This window comes from Sinocyclocheilus anshuiensis, unplaced genomic scaffold (assembly GCF_001515605.1).
Source record: "Sinocyclocheilus anshuiensis isolate Anshui unplaced genomic scaffold, SAMN03320099.WGS_v1.1 scaffold3406, whole genome shotgun sequence".
NCBI lineage: Eukaryota > Metazoa > Chordata > Actinopteri > Cypriniformes > Cyprinidae > Sinocyclocheilus > Sinocyclocheilus anshuiensis.
The window spans coordinates 139,978-156,551 of record NW_015541310.1 but is presented as its reverse complement, the minus strand read 5'-3'; the positions used below and the strand labels follow the sequence as shown (position 1 = coordinate 156,551).

The window sequence follows — 16,574 nt, the reverse complement described above, 5'->3', positions numbered from 1 at the left end:
AGCTAAATTAGCTAAATTTGGCGACAAAATCCCCAAATTGGCAACACTGGCACGAACACACTAACTTCTTCTTCTTCTTCTTCTTCTTCTTCTGCTTGTTCTTCTTTTGTGTTTAATGGCGGTTGGCAAGCCAGCTTAAGGTGCATTTCCGCCACCTACTGGGATGGAGTGTGAGGCCTCAATGAACAAATATATTATATACTCACACTAACTTTGTGCATGGTTATTCTTCAAACCTGCTTACAAAAACTATGCAAACTGTCAATCACTGTAAACGTCCTTGTGGTTGGCTAACACTTCCATCCATCAAAACTTTGCTGGCTAGGCATTGGCTGGCTTGAAACAGACAAAAACTGCAGTGCGGAGATTGGCACCTCGCTAAGCCTGTCAGCGACTCCCTCTCTGTTCTGGGTTATAACATCACCAGTTGCAAAGACTAAAGTCTCAAATCTCCAAATAATGATCTTTAAAATAGCATCATATGACCCCTTTAATTTTGAGACCCCGCCCTTCCCCCCGTCTAATAAAGCTTCTCATGTGGAGATGTGTTGATTTGTGTGCGCGTCTGTGTGGAAGCCTACAGTTTCCAAAGTGAGGAGGGAATATTACGGAATTTATTAGTTTTCAGGTATATCAGGTTTCAGGTATGATTCTGTATGTCCATCAGTATGTCATTACACTGTAATGACGCTTGCAAACTCGCGCTGTGCCGCGAATCGGTCTGTTTTAAAACTAAAAGACGGAAAACAGACGTTTTCTCATGCTGAGAGATAAGCAAATGTGTGTGTGAGAAAATATCATATGTGGTGTTAAAAAATAAATGACACAGCGGATGATAAGAGCTCCTATTGTCTGTTTTTATTGAATCTCCATTAGATGAGGCATGTTCAGAACATTCTCTTGCCGTTTACTGTTGCTGTCAGGAACTATTTTTAGCGGAAGGACAGCATTTAACGAACTTGCTTCAAAAAAGTAACATTTCAATACATACATTTTTGGTTTTAATATTTTTTATTGTGTGGTAACCGTTTTATAAAAGCAATAAGGTACTCGAGGCCGTGCTGCATCGTGAATAAATCACGGCTGAAGGGCGTTTTTAGGCACGACCGAAGCGAAGCCACATGGCCTCTCATACCTTATTGCTTAATTATATTATATTTATTATATTATATTATACTTGCTGTGGAATGTGTCGCTACGCTAGCGATTTTTGATGCAGGAAAAACTACATTTCCCATGATGCTCTGCTCGTATCCAGTGACGCGTTTGCTCGCAGACGGAAGGCTAGTGCTGTACACAAACAACTCCAGAGGTTTTCAAGAGGGAATAATTCATATTTCATTTACTACAGGGATGCAGTGTAAGTTGCGATTCATTACTGATATTCATTGTCGTGTTTTGTATTACATAGGTCAGTTTTATGGTTCGTTAATTCCAAAAAGCAACAATTTGAGATGGCCAAGTAGTCGATGATTAGATTTTTTGTAGAGACTTAATTTGTTTACACTCATCATGTGGTATGAGATTGAATGACAGTACAGTATCAGCATCATTTTCTGAGCTCATCTTGGTACATACTGTTGTTAGTGTATCGTTATTTTTAGTATCTGACATTACATAATGCTTTAATGTTACGTGTAAACGTGTTACTGTCATTCTGTACAATACATCTCACTTTTGATTCGATCAAATCAATAAGGAACAATGGGTTAAGTATTATTACTGCTATTTTTTATCATTATTTTATTGTTTATATTCTATTATTTTTGTAATATTGTTTCTTATTTTTAAGTACAATGTATATTTTGTCTTAATTCTTAATAAATGTATTTATTTTTTTATAATTTAAATCAAGAAATCTTTATGAATCTTTAAGAAATGTTAAAAATGTTTCTTTCAGACTGGAAAAGTAGAAGCTGAAAGAGGGAAAAACTCTCTCAGCCAAAGACAATTCTTGCAGCCATGGCTTCTGAACTCCATGAAGCGATTTTTATGGCCAAGCGAGAGCGACACAAGAATCTTTTCCTGAACTGCAGAAACCTCAACATTTTCCCTGTGGAGCTCCTCAGAGATGAAGGGATGCAGTTCCTGGAGCATCTCTTCATGAAGAGAAACTCCCTCACAACACTTGTAAGATCTCAGTCCCAGTGCTGTTAGTCTTCATTTTTGCTTTGGCCCTGTATTGAAATATTATAAATATATTTTGCATCCTAATACTGTTTTCCTCCTGTCAGCCAGAGAACCTGGCTCAGAAACTTCCCAACTTGATAGAATTGTGAGTATTAATCTTTGTTATACTCTTCAGTCTTCTTGGTGTTATGACAATGTTATGTTAGTTGTCAGTGTGTTGTAATATTACTGTTGTCCAATAGAGGTCCTTCAAACTTTGGGACATTTTCTTACCCACCCATAAAACTTTTCCATGACATTCTAATTTATTGAGATGCACCTGTATATGATGTAAATTGGTCAAATCTGAGTTTGTTAAAATGGAATTATTTGTACTACACCTGATGAAAAACAAGAGTATGAAACAGTCCTGCAATCTATTTTTTGTTTCATTTAGGTACCTGCACTCAAACAATATTGTGATAATTCCTCAAGGTAACGTTATCTCGTGATTATACAGTATATAGCAATATTTCGATGTCAGGCACCTTATGCATTACATGATACATAATGTTGTTTTCCAGCAATTGGCAATCTAGCGAAGCTGCAGTCACTGGACCTGAGTGACAACGCTCTTCAGGTCATCTGTCCAGAGATCGGTCAACTGCGCTCATTACGACATCTGCGATTGGCCAACAATCAACTGAAATTCCTCCCGCAAGGTGAGTCGCAAACATTTATCAGCATTAATCCAAAAAACAATGTTTGAGCTGTTGCTACTGATTATAGTGATTCTGATGTGCACAGAAAAGCCTAATAATAAACAAAAAATAAAACAAAAAAAGAATTGCTGAATATTTAGTTTTATTGCTTTACCATGCTTAAGAACATTAAAAATAATATTTCGGATTGAATATAAATAATTACATGCTACATGCTGCAATTAAAACAGAAAATAATTTTGCTTTATCTGTACATGCTTTTATAAACCGGATATATTCCAGTCGCTGAAGGAACTGTGTGGTTCCACTGAATTATTTGCAGAAGATTGTGAAAAATGAGAGCGGAATATAAATGCAGTGCTGCCTTCCTGCAACAGTGTAATTAATAATGTTTCTAGTTAAACAGCCCGTTTAATTCATAGACATTATCTGTAACATTTTTTCCCCCTGTGTAATTAAGCAGCTTTAACTGCATCAAATAATGTCTCACTCAAAAGCTGAGTATGAGGAAACTGCATGAGCAGAAGCTTTTAAACCTGCAGTTATTAAACTTCATTCAGCCAGGAAACTTTGATTTTTGTGCTCAACATGACACATAAATGTTTCTGAGGAGTAAAACTTAATAAAGAGACTGTGGGTAAATCATTAAGCTCTTTGACACTCTCTTTAAATGCTTTGCTTCAAAACACGCTGTTGTTTTATATCAGTCTTTTTATTGCTCTTTCCAATTTTAATTGGGCAGTGTTTCATCTGAAGCCGAGACTGTTCATGGCTTTAATTTATCATATGTGAGTTATTCCAAATTAAGTGTTTTACAGTTAATTGTTCCACCAGTTTCAAGCATATTTAACTAGTGACATGCATTGGACACATGTGGGAAGGTGTGATTTATTTATTTTTTTTTGGTTCCTTTTCAATGTCACATAAAGTACCAGCTCCTGTTTTTGCCAGCAGAGGGCATAAGGTGACTCCCTAGGGTTATAATATATTGCTTTTACCTGATTGAAACTTGTATATGTATTGGTATTGGTAGAGCTGGGAGATCTCCGAGAGCTGGAGACTCTCGATGTGTCCGTGAACCTCCTGAGGACTCTTCCAGAGCGTCTGCACCAGTGTCTGTCCCTGCAGTGCCTGACAGCAGACCGCAACCTGCTGCACTGCCTTCCTCGTCTGCTCTGTCTGCTGCCCGACCTCAATGAGCTCTCCATGGCTGCCAACTGCCTGACATCACTGCCCCTGGGTGAGAAGATATGACAGTGCTGTCAAGAAAGTTACCTTTACATGTATTAGTGTTGTCAAAAGACCCGGTACTTCGGTACCAAGTCGGTACTAAAAAAATGAAAACGTTACGGTACCAGGATTTTTTAAGTACCGGTGGTACCGAGTACCCGGTCAACCCGGTTCTTGATGAGCTATCCGAAAGGTGCGCAGATGCGCTCTCTTCATAAAAGCACTGAGACGTGGCAACATCAAAATGAGGAAACACACCAAACTAACAAAACACTTTAAAGACAGACACCCAGATCAAATGAAAGAGTTCAAGCAGGTAAGTTTCATTTCATCCCATACATTGATTTATTTGGGGCTGCCCGCCACAATATCAGAACTCACCGCCACAAATAGATTTTCCAAAAGGCTTTGACTTCGTTGAATAAACATGAGCACTGCACGTGTCAAAGTCGAAACCCGGTGCTTGTGTTTATATATCACTGTCTTCAGAAAATTATGGATGTCATTTTCATTTCATCTTGCCTGTAATGCCTGAGCAGCGTTTGTGAGCGGAGCGCTTATTTTATTACAGCCGTTACCGTTTACAGAATCTCACATTTAAATTTCCGCTACTGAAAGAAAGAGAGGATAGGCTAACAAATAAAAGTGTAGTCTGCACAAAATTGTATGTCATTTTATTCGTCTTGTCAAGAGTCTTGAATTTATTGACTTTGACTTGAATTTATATAAATTGTATTAAGACAAAAAATTTGTTTAATATTTTATGCAACACCGTAAAAAGTGTCAGAGAAAATAAAAATGTTGTAGGCTACAAAAATTGTAGGCTATTTCTTATTTTTATTCGTCTTGTCAGGATACAATTCGTTTAACATTTAAAACACAATAGCAAAAAAGTGTCGCAGAGAGAAAAAAAAATAATGTAGGTTGTACAAAAATAGCTTATTAGCTTTTTTTTTTTTCGTCTAGTCAAAATACTAAATTCGTTTGACATTTTTCTGTTAACACATTAGGAAAAGTGTTGCAGAGAAAAATAAATAAATACGACATCTGCCATTTAAATTGTAGGCTAAGCAAAATATAAACAAAACCGAGTTGAACGCATTGCTGTGCTCCAGCAACCTGTCTGTTCTGTCTGAGGGCCGTATATTTACCACAGGTACAGTCTGCTCTGAACATCGTTATGCACATGCTGCGCACAGACCACGCAAATAAAAGGCGTGACGCTGAAAGCATGCGTGCATAACAGTCCGAGTGAAGGCTGTACCGGTGGACAATAAGAATAAAGCGCAGATATGCTGTTCTAAATGGACGTCGGGATCTGGATATTGTTAGACCGCCAGCTCCCGTTCAAATTACACCAGAGTTACCGACCGCTACCGTGTTTTATAGGGGAATTTAATCCCGCGGCGCAAAAAATCTGGTTGGGAGAGCTGCGGGAATGCAGACCTCTAACTCCTATCTCTCTAATGCTCCTATAACTTTTATAATAGTAAAAAAACAGGAGGACATGATGATATTTACTATTTTTACACACCAGAGGCTTTTAAATGAATTGTGAATCTAAAATATGTGTGTTAGAGAATGTACAAATGGTTAACATTGTGTCATATCAGTCAGAAAAGCAGTTCTGGGCTTCTTTTTTTTTTTTTTAGCTAACTTAGTTGTTATTCTTGGCTGAATACTCTAGAAGGTTTTAAAAGCCCTTTAAAATTAAATATGTACACAGTTTGGATTAAATGAAGTATAGTCAAATTTTTTAATTGGCATGTTTTTGTGTTTTGCATTGGTACCGAGAACCGTGGATTTTCACTGGTATTGGTACCGAATACTGAAATTTTGGTACCGTGACAACACTAACATGTATACAAAAGGTCAAGGTTTTGGGGGTCAGTAAGATTTTTTATTTGTATGTTTGTTTTTAAAGAATTGAATACTTTTGTTCAACTAGAATTCATGAAGTTGAAAGTAAAGACATTTATTATGTAGCAAAAAATAATATTTCAAATAAATGCTTTCTATTCATCAAAGAATTCTGAAAAAATATTCAAAATTGGTAATAATATGAAACGTTTCTTGAGGAGCAAATCGGCATATTAGAATGATTTCTGAAGGATCATGTGACACTGAAGACTGGAGTAATGATGCTGAAAATTCAGCTCTGATCACAGGAATAAATGACGTTTTAAAATATATTCAAATAAAAAAAACGTTATTTTAAATTATAATAATATTTCACAAAATTTCTATCTTTACTGTATTTTTCATCAAATAAATGCAGCCTCGGTGAGCATAGGAGACTTCTTTTAAAAACATTTTTAAAAAATGCTACTGAAGTACTGATCCCAAACTTTTTGAAGGGATCCATACAAGTTCTGTGAAACCATATGATGGCTTTTTGTGAGGAACAGACCAAAAGTGATTCATATTTGAGAGCTACACCTTTGAGAGAAAGGTTCTCTGTTCCTCGCTTTAGACGTCTTGGAATATATTGCACAAAAACCAGGTGAATTATTTGACATTGTTGCTGATATACTGATGTTTTATATTTCTGTCAGATCTGGGGCGCTCCATGGAGCTGCAGTTTGTCTTTGTGGACAACAACGCTCATCTGAAGGGACTTCCATCGTATCTTTATAACAAAGTCATCGGCTGCAGTGGGTGAGTGAGTTTGTTGTTGTTTGTTGTTGTCGTGAAATTTCAAACTTGACGTTTAAAAAAATTACTATAAAGTAGAGCTGGTGATCCATTAAAAAATGAACTAATTAATTGCACATATTTCTGTAATTACTCATGATTAATCACATTTAGCATTTTAATTGTGTAATCATAAGCATATGATATCAATATGATAACAAATATGATAATATGATATATGACATATGATAACAATATGATAATATAAAATATGATAACAACCTTTAATTTAAGTCAACTCAAAACGATATTCACATAAACCAATTATAATAAATAGATGTCAGATTTAGCAGTGCAGTGTGTTTGTGTTTGGTGATGTTTTTATCTGTCTTTTTGAATGAAAACTGTCAGTTCATTGTCCCGCATTTTAAAGTTGATTTAAATTCACAGAAATTAACATTATTTTTCCCAGCTCATTCATAGGCCAGACATAAAGAAATAAATGTATTAAGTGCAAGAGAATTAGATTTTATTTTCTTTTGTTGTTTTTATCTTTTGTCTTTATTTTACTTTTTTTTTTTTTATCAATTTATGTGACATTATGGCTAGAATAAATCTGAAATAGATGATTTAACACAATAATGAATCAGCATGCAACAAAGTGGAGCTCATTGAGATTCCTGTGAGCGACTGGACAAACAGTGCCACAGAAACTAGTGGAAAATGTGCGTAGACTCGGTCAGACTTTCCATCCATCTCAAAGTAAACAACATTGATTTTTTTCACACATGTAACCCTGCAAGCAGAGCTCACTCTCCCCAGACAGACAACAAAACTCTTCAATATCTTTTATAGTGCTATGCTATGGTAAATCTCCCAACTGGTTCTGTAAACTGTAAACTTGACTTGTTGACTTTTAAAACATTCTGCTGCTTTCGCTGCATATTTTCCCAAGAGAGATTCGCCGATCCCACAGCCGAGCAGATTCTGGGTGGAAAAATGCAAACTTTCCGACATTAGTATCGCAGTTGCTGATTTGGCAGTATACATAGCTTTTCATGGTAGTTGGTGTGGTTGTTTCCTGGCTTTTTTAACATGACTGTGTTCACTTGATGTTATTTATCTGTCTGCATGCACAGATGTGGTCTAGCTGCGCAGATCTCTGACGTGAAGCAGCTCTGTCTGACGCTGGGAGATGTGACTGTTCCTCTGCCCTCTGAAGTGAAGGCCATCGGTTCCGAGACTGACCGCGTGTTGCCTCTGGAGGAGCTGGCGTGCAGAGTCCTACATGCGGCCCACAGCTGGACCAGTAAGGGTAAGAGTCCCAAACAAACCCACAACAAAGCATCAGGTTCCTTCACATTCACCAGCCTAAATGTTCTCATGTTCTCCTGTCTTGTGTGCAGATGTGAGGTTCCTGACGCCGTTCCTGTTGCCCAAGAGTCTGCTGGATGTGGTCCGGTGGCCTCTGGGTCACTGTCACCGCTGTAGTCGGCCCATGTTCACCATCATCTACCCTAAACTGTTTCCTCTCAGAGAGACCGCACTCGCAGGAGTGCACAAGAGGTGCTGATGCAAAATTCCCTTTTGTTTCCTCTTTGTCATTCTGTATTTAAAGTGTTTATATTCAACACTTAATTTTATCCACTTATAATATTATTCAAGGTTTCTTAACGCACTTTTCTTTTCCATCCTCTATCTGACTCTTTGATCAAGCATCACCTTAGACTTGAGTTTAATGATAGCATTAATATATGTTTTAAGCAAAGATCAAGGAAAATCATATTTTCTATCATACACTACCATTCAAAAGTTTGAAGTCAGTAAGATTTTGTAAAGAAATTAATACTTTTATTCAGCAAGGATGCGTTAAATTGATCAAAAGTGACAGTGAATACATTTATGATGTTATTTTATGATTTATGATGTGCTTCTTTTGAGATGTCTATTCAAAGAATCCCAAAAATAAATTTCACCGTTTCTACAAGAATATTAAGCAGCACAGTGGTTTTCAACATTAATAATCACCAAATTCTGAAGGATTATGTGACACTGAAGACTGGAGTAAAGCTGAAAATTCAGCTTTGCATCACAGAAATAAAATACATTTTAAAATATATTACAATAGAAAACAGTTATTTTAAATTGTAATAATATTTCACAATATTACAGTTTTTACTGTATTTCTGATCAAATGAATTTAGCCTTGATGAGCAATGAGACTTTTTTTTTTTTTTTTTGGAAATATCTTACTTGAACAGTAGTGCATGTCCCCTTTAAATGCACATGCATTCTGGGATTGACCTACTCATATTGTTATGTGCATATTCATTTACAAAAACATCCTCACTTCCACACATTCAACTTTTCTTACATTCAGAAAAATTCTCTTCTGCTTTCTGTCTCCTCTCATTCTCTCTCTCACGATGTTTTCTCTGACCCCTGTCACTTCCTCTATCTCCTCATCTTCCTGTGCATTTGATTGGTTGAAATGAGCAGCGCTTGCTCCGCTGCCAGTCATGTTCCATCTGTAATGCAACGCCGTGGTTTTGGTATCAACATCCAGCAGCGTAACCCAATCATCCTGCTCGACTGCTGCTCTCAGCTACTTCACTTAAGGGGGTCTGAATACTTTCCGTACCCACTGTATATATTCAACCTTATATCAGCCATCAGCAAATATTGACGAAACCTGTATCGTTGACCATTATCAAAAATCTCATAAACTTGCAATGAAGGAAGGATCTTAGCCATATCTAGAGACCAGAATATCATCAGCAGGGGTTGCATCCAATGTTTTGCTTTCTAAAAAAAAAAAAAACATATTTTTTACGCCGTGGTTTTGGTATCAACATCCAGCAGCGTAACCCAATCATCCTGCTCGACTGCTGCTCTCAGCTACTTCACGTGCATTAAGAGATCTAATCCACTCGCCAATTACCTCTTACCCTGAGTGTTCGGCTGATGTTTGGAGATGAGTGGTGCTCGGTTCACGTGTGCAAGCGAGAGAAAGGCGATTTGTTTAAGGAATTCTTTAACATTTGCTTCTTTCACTCCTGTAATACTCTCTGTTTTCAGTCTCAGGTCGTGTGTGTGTGTGTGTGTGTGTGTGTGTGGTGAACTCATACCATGAAACCCTCGCTGTTTCAATAGCACTTCATCGACCAGCCTTGTAAAAGCATGTATGTTGTGGGAGGAACGTGACCTCCCTTATATACGCACACATTAAAATACATATATATTTTGATTTCAGGTATGAAAGCTTGTTCCCTGTGAGATAGTTTAACTTAAGCTAACCATACCAAAAATGTACATTAGGTTGCTTTGATCTCTTGTCTTTTTGATACTCCATTATTTGGTTTTTGGTAAGGTGAGTTATATCACTATTGTTCTTACTTAATCTTACATAAAAAAAAAAGAAATAAATAAAAAATCCCTAAGCCTAAATGTTCGATACTGAGTGTGGCTTGTTGAGATTTGGCTTATAATTTTTGCCTGGCATAAACAGGTGCAAAAATTTGTGGTAAATCAATATATATCGCCAAGGCCAATATATTGGCTGCTATTTGTAATTTTTTAATTATCAGCAATTAGCATTTGTTATAATTTACAATTTTTTGTAATAATTTATAAAAATGCAACTGTTCATTGTTAGTTCATGTTAGCTCAGGTTCAATAAATAATATTAGCAGATAAACGTTTTTATTTTAAGAATATATTTGTAAATTATTTAATTAATATTAATGAAGAGAAGTATTTTTCATTGTTAGTTCATGTTAACTGATGTAGTTAACTATTGTTAACAAATAGAACCTTATTATAAAGTGTTACCATATATTTATATATATGGTAACATCCAATGTTTTGCTTTCTAAAAAAAAAAAAAACATATTTTTTTGCATTTTGCTTAACACACATACTTATGTTACACTTCAGATAATACACCTCGGTTAATTGCATTATAAGATATTTTGAAAGTTCATATCAAGCGTTTTCCTTCAGATTTTCTTAAGCTCAAACTTAAAATTTGCATACAAATGTTTGGAAATAAACTTGAAATAGTTCTGTACATATTATAAGTGGATTTTCTTTCTTGCTCTTTGTATTTCTCACACAGAACCACTGTGAGTTTTGTAGCGTACTGCTGCTCTAGCTATTGTCTGAGGACGTTTGACCTGCAGGGCTGACGTCTCGCATCTGCTCATGGTGCTTTCATCTTCACGAAGGACTTGAAGAATATCTCTAGAGATCACCTGAGCTTCTGAGACATTTGACAGAAGATCTTCATAACAGCCATTACAGTATGTCCTTCTTCTGTGTGTAGCAGCATCTAACAAAAGCAGCAGTTGGTTAATACCGATTACATTTCACAAATGAATGTAGAAAGAAATGAAACAAAGTGTATTTCAATCAGTGGCCCATACAAACTGTGAAGTATTGTTTGTGTTGGGATTGTTACGGTTTACTGTAACCAAAAAGGTTCAGGCTTTAATCGGTGGAGGTTTCTTGAGAAACTTAACATTTATTCTGTGTTTTAAAGACTACCATCTTGATATACTTAAAACTGACGAGTTTTAGGTGAGATCTGGATGTTTTTGTTTCCATATGAAAGGAACTTTACTGAAATGTCATGTTGCTTCAGATTCATATCTGACTACTGTTTTTAACCGTGACGCAATACTTAACTTTAAAAGTGGCTTTTTAAAGATAAATGTGTTTAATTTCAATCTGAGGCTCAAGTGTTTGTATGCTGTTGGAAGTGACCAGCACTCAGCTCTTTTCAAAGAAAATCATGTGTGAAGTTTTGGAAAATAAAGTGTTATTTTTCAAAAAATATTGTTATAAAGTGCCAATTGACTTTTATGAAAAACATGCAGTTGATTGTATTGAAGGCAGCTTCAAGGGATTGTTCTATTTTTGTGTGAGATAATGTTTTCAAAAGACTAAGACACATGAATTGTGGAGATTTGCTGGTACTACACTACATCTGTCAGTCAGTGTGCATCTCTCAGTTTTGCTGCAGTAAACCATCGCTGTTCAGCTTTCAGTATTTAGAATATTCTCTGTCTCTTTAATTAGATGTGAGCAAGAGGATGACTTTCTTAAAGGGACAGTTCACCCAAAACTGAAAATTACCCCATGATTTACTCACCCACAAGCCATCCTAGGTGCATATGACTTTCTTCTTTAAGACAAATACAATCAGAGTTACATTAAAAAAAGTCCTGGGTCTTCCAAGCTTTATAATGGCAATGAATGGGTGTTGAGATTTTGAAGCAAAATAAAGTGCATCCGATCCATCCATCATAAAAATCCTCCACACGGCTCCAGAGGGTTAATAAAGGCCTTCTGAAGCAAAGCAATGCGTTTGTGTAAGAAAAATATCTATATATACTGTTATCTCTAGCGTACGACAGTTAGCGGAAGCTAGAGATTACAGTTTATAAAGTTTTAAATTTAGATATTTTTCTTACAAATGCATCACTTCGCTTCAGAAGGCCTTTATGTGGAGTACTTTTTATGATGGATGGATGCACTTTATCTTGCTTCAAAATCTCAACCACCATTCACTGCCATTATAAAGCTTGGAAGAGCCAGCACATTTTTTAGTACTCCGATTGTATTCGTCTTAAAAGAAGAAAGTCATATACACCTGGCTTGAGGGTGGGTAGATCGTGGGATCATTTTCATTTTGGGGTGAACTATCCCTTTAAGTTAATGTGTGGAATGGACGTTACTGTTACAGTTTTTTTTAAATAAGCCAGGTCGTCTACAGAATTTTCTCTTAAGAGTGTTAGTTCAGCTAAACTTTTTACGTTACACTGTCATTTTATTGGCACTTCTAACTGAACAATTGTGCTCCTCTTGTAATGTTTGGCAATAATAACCATGTTTAAAACCTCTCTTGTGTTATTTCTTATTTCAGATGTGTGCTTAAGTTAAATTTAATTCATATTGAGCCATTTTGAATTGTGAATGTAACGGTCTTTATATTGTGAAGATGCAATTGATGCATCAAATACACAGAATCATCTGTCTCTGAGACAGGTCAGAGCTGTCATATTGTAGCAAGGCTTTTATCCACTTTTTTCTTGCCGTAAAAATGGGCGCGGCCATTTGTAAATTCTATGGCTCTAGCTTCCGGGCTCATCTGCATCCAGCTGTTTTTAGCTGTTCAAAACAGTTCGTTTTGCTGCTTGATATTGAAAATTGGTGTGTCTTACCATATTGTTTTAATTTATTATCTTAATTATGAACACACTGGTTTGTAGTGCAAACAGTTTTACCATTTACTGCACGTTGTTATTCTTGTCGTTATTTGCCTATAGCGGTTAATGATACGGAAGTCTTGCCCATAGGCTTACTTCCGCATTGAAGAAAAAGGTGGTTATGGCATTCATCTTTACACAGAATTTAGAGACCCTTTAACTACTTTTAGACACTTAGGAACAATAGTGCTTGTGATATTTTTATGTATATCATCTGGAAATGCTCAGGCAACAGAGTTCAATGAAAGGTCCACTCTGTGTGTCTGAGAATTGAAATACGATCTTTAATGGTTTATTGACAGTATTTTACTCTTCCACTGCTCAAAGCTAAATAAACACTTGCATTCAGTACTCTGTTTTCTGAAAATGCTCAAACGACCGTTGCTTCGACTTTGTTGTGCAATATATATATTTTTAAATGATTTTCAGTCTATATGCATTTAATTTGGAAGTTGTTAAAGTAAATATATGCAAATATAATCATGTCTGATTGCTTGTGCAAATGGAATTTTCAAGGTTGTTGTTTTGATTTTTTTTTTTTGTGTGTATGTTTGGTATGAAAAGATTTAATAAGATCTTACTGTTTGCAAATTGGCTTTGCAGACTGGAAGCAGATATTCACTTCATACCATTCAGCTCTGACTTCACTGAAAGTGTAACATTCAGGCTTCTGTGTTTAGAGATCTCATAAATCACCCTGAATGAAACGTGTATTGTAATATATTTTCCTGTTTCTGTCAATATATATTCCCTGTGACAGGCCAACAGATGTCTCTCCTTCCTGCTGTTCATCTTCTCACTAAAATTTCAGAAAAGTACATTTAGTTAGGCTATCTACAGTAAAGTAGATTACTGTAAGGAGATTTTAAGTAGTTTTCTCTATCAATTTTTACACCTTTGACAGATAGATAGATAGATGCACGTGTTTTTTTTTTTCATATGTGTTTATATAGTTATGCACAAATGTGTTTATTATTATTTGTGACCCTGGAGCACAAAACCAGTCTTAAGTCGCTGGGGTATATTTGTAGCAATAGCTAACAATGCATTGTATGGGTCAAAATTATCGATTTTTATTTTATGCCAAAAAATCATTAGGATATTAAGTAAAGATCATGTTCCATGAAGACATTTTGTAAATTTCCTACCGTAAATATCAAAACTTAATTTTTGATTAGCAATATGCATTGCTAAGAACTTCATTTGGACAACTTTAAAGGTGATTTTCTCAATATTTTGATTCTTTTGCACCTTCAGATTCCAGATTTTCAAATAGTTGTATCTCTGCCAAATATTGTCCTGTCCTAACAAACCATACATCAATGGAAAGATTATTAAATTCAGCTTAAATCTCAATTTCAAAAAATTAACCCACATGACTGGTTTTGTGGTCCAGGGTCAAATTTAATTCTTTGCATATGTCCTCAAAATTATTAATTGATACATTCATGCACAAATGTCCGCTAATATTGAGATAGACAGACAGACAGACAGATAGATAGATAGATAGATAGATAGATAGATAGATTCTGATGATGTAATTGTTAATAGGCTGTACTGCATGAGGCATTGTTGTGTATATGGCATGTTATCTGGTGACACAGAAGCATCAGTGTGTGTGTGTGTGTGTGTGTGTGTGTGTGAGGTGGGCTGGAAGGTCTCTGAAGGACACTGATGGAAGAGGGAGGAGCTGCCTGGGAGCTCTGGATCATCCAGCAGTGCATGCACGAGACCTGGAATTACTTGGGATAATAATACAGTGTTCATCAATCCTCATCTTTGAATCCACCCCTTCGGTTTGCGATCCTTTTGTCTTTCTCCAACTCTGAAGGTAAGAACTCAACTGCTCTCTGATATAGTAAGGCGGATTAAAACGCTTGTTGGTGAACTGATAAGTCACATTAAGAAAGGTCATTTCACGTTGATTTAATTCGCTAATTTATTCCCGTTAATAATTTAAATTACGCGCAATTGTGTGACGTCATCAGTGCTCGGCGTTTACACGCTTTTATTGAACGCGCGTGACGCTGGGATTAAAAAAGACAAAAGTTACTGCCACTTTGGTTTATAAACTGGGTTTATTGAATCGCACTTTAGTCGTATAATAGCGCTATATTCTCGATATTTGCTATATCTAATACCCGGCCGTTTTGCTGTATTTTTTATTTTACAGTTATTTGTAGTATTTATCGGCTTGTGATATAATAGATATAATGCAATCTCAAGGAATATGTAAATTATACAGAGTATATGTGAGCTTTGTTAGATTTTTCAGGCTTTTGCACTAATTGGACTCTTAAAGCCAGATTTAATGTAGGCTATAGATTTCACTGCATTATTTAGATAAGAAAATATTAGAGGCACAGTGGCTTTTATGTGTATTTATTACTTTTCAAAAAGAGTAGTGTAAAGAAGTCTGCTTATCAAATGATGGTAAACCTATTCTGAACACTAAAAATCACATTGACAATTGAATATAAATGCAAAATTAATTGCAAAATGGTTCAGATGAACAGTTATTTAAAAATGATTTCAGGTGTGAATTTACTATCTAGGTCCTTGTATACTGCATGCTGTAATAAATCTTAACTTTAGGAGTTTATTAAACAATGTGTTAACCTTGTATCACAACAGGTCAGTTTACTTCAAGTATGCTCCCAGATGTTAAAAGTCTATGCATCAATTTAGGAGTTTTAAGAGTCGAGGACCAATGTCATGGCATTAATTATCTTTCTACCACACTTTTCAGGCTGCATTTGACCACTTCAGGTTTTCAGTTTACCTAGACTGGCTCAGACACAACTCCATTACTTAAGTGAAAGTACAGATACTGCTGGTTAAATATTACTTCATTACAAGTAAAAGTTGTAAAGACAGATTTTTACTTAAGTAAAAGTACAGAAGTACTTGCTTTTAAAAGTACTTAAGTACCAAAAGTAAATTTCCTTATTTATGTCAATGCACTGTTTTATTATTGTTGTAATACTTGCAATACTTCTGATGCAACTTAGAATACATTACACCTACTGAATAAACTGACTAGCTTGTAGTATCTCTGGAATAAAGAGCTTTTAGAATGTTAAAAACCTATGGGGAAAAAACTAAACAAAAAAAATTATTATTATTTAACACCCCTACCCACCCCCACAAAAGCAGGATGGTAGTGATCTCACACAGCTCTGGACACATCTATGTGTAACCATTCATCCACATTTGAACAGAGTGGACAGTGAAATTGCTGTAAATACAGGTGATAAGGAAGGAAAAAAAATCAAACCTGCTTTAAAACCCAGCAACACAACTGTAGCTGTATAACTTTACAACAGCAACACTGCTTTAACAAAAATGCAAAACAGCAAGACTTATTTGACATGACATCAAAACTACATTTTTGAAAAATGCTGTCTAATCGCTCTCGCTGTACTTTGTCATACACAGAATGGTCTGTGCAGTGCTGCTTCAGTCAAACACCTTTTGTGTTTTTATTAGCAGTTCTTCTGTGGCTTTATAGGTAATATTTTCACTTACACAATTTAGCTAAATCAGACAATATTGTGTCTAATATAAACCACAATATTAACTTCTTATTATTGAATTGTTGTAAATAAAT

The 16,574-nt window shown here is 35.7% G+C and overlaps 2 protein-coding genes across 2 annotated transcripts in view; both read left to right on the top strand.

Moving 5' to 3' along the window:
* Nucleotides 1-1,268: 1,268 nt before the first annotated feature.
* On the top strand, nucleotides 1,269-11,850 carry LOC107690794 (leucine-rich repeat-containing protein 28-like). Its single transcript, XM_016489211.1, has 10 exons — nucleotides 1,269-1,360; nucleotides 1,901-2,130; nucleotides 2,235-2,275; nucleotides 2,567-2,604; nucleotides 2,694-2,831; nucleotides 3,865-4,071; nucleotides 6,617-6,719; nucleotides 7,835-8,010; nucleotides 8,102-8,261; nucleotides 10,813-11,850. Exons 2-10 carry the CDS (start codon nucleotides 1,963-1,965, stop codon nucleotides 10,880-10,882), a joined length of 1,101 nt encoding a protein of 366 aa, XP_016344697.1. The 5' UTR covers nucleotides 1,269-1,360; nucleotides 1,901-1,962; the 3' UTR covers nucleotides 10,883-11,850.
* A 2,767-nt stretch (nucleotides 11,851-14,617) lies between these two features.
* The window catches only part of LOC107690796 (myocyte-specific enhancer factor 2A-like), a 26,137-nt gene continuing 24,180 nt past the window's right edge, over nucleotides 14,618-16,574 (top strand). The window contains exon 1 of the mRNA XM_016489215.1: nucleotides 14,618-14,795. The gene's annotated coding sequence lies outside the window, so the exon portion shown is untranslated. The remainder of the gene's footprint in view (nucleotides 14,796-16,574) is intronic.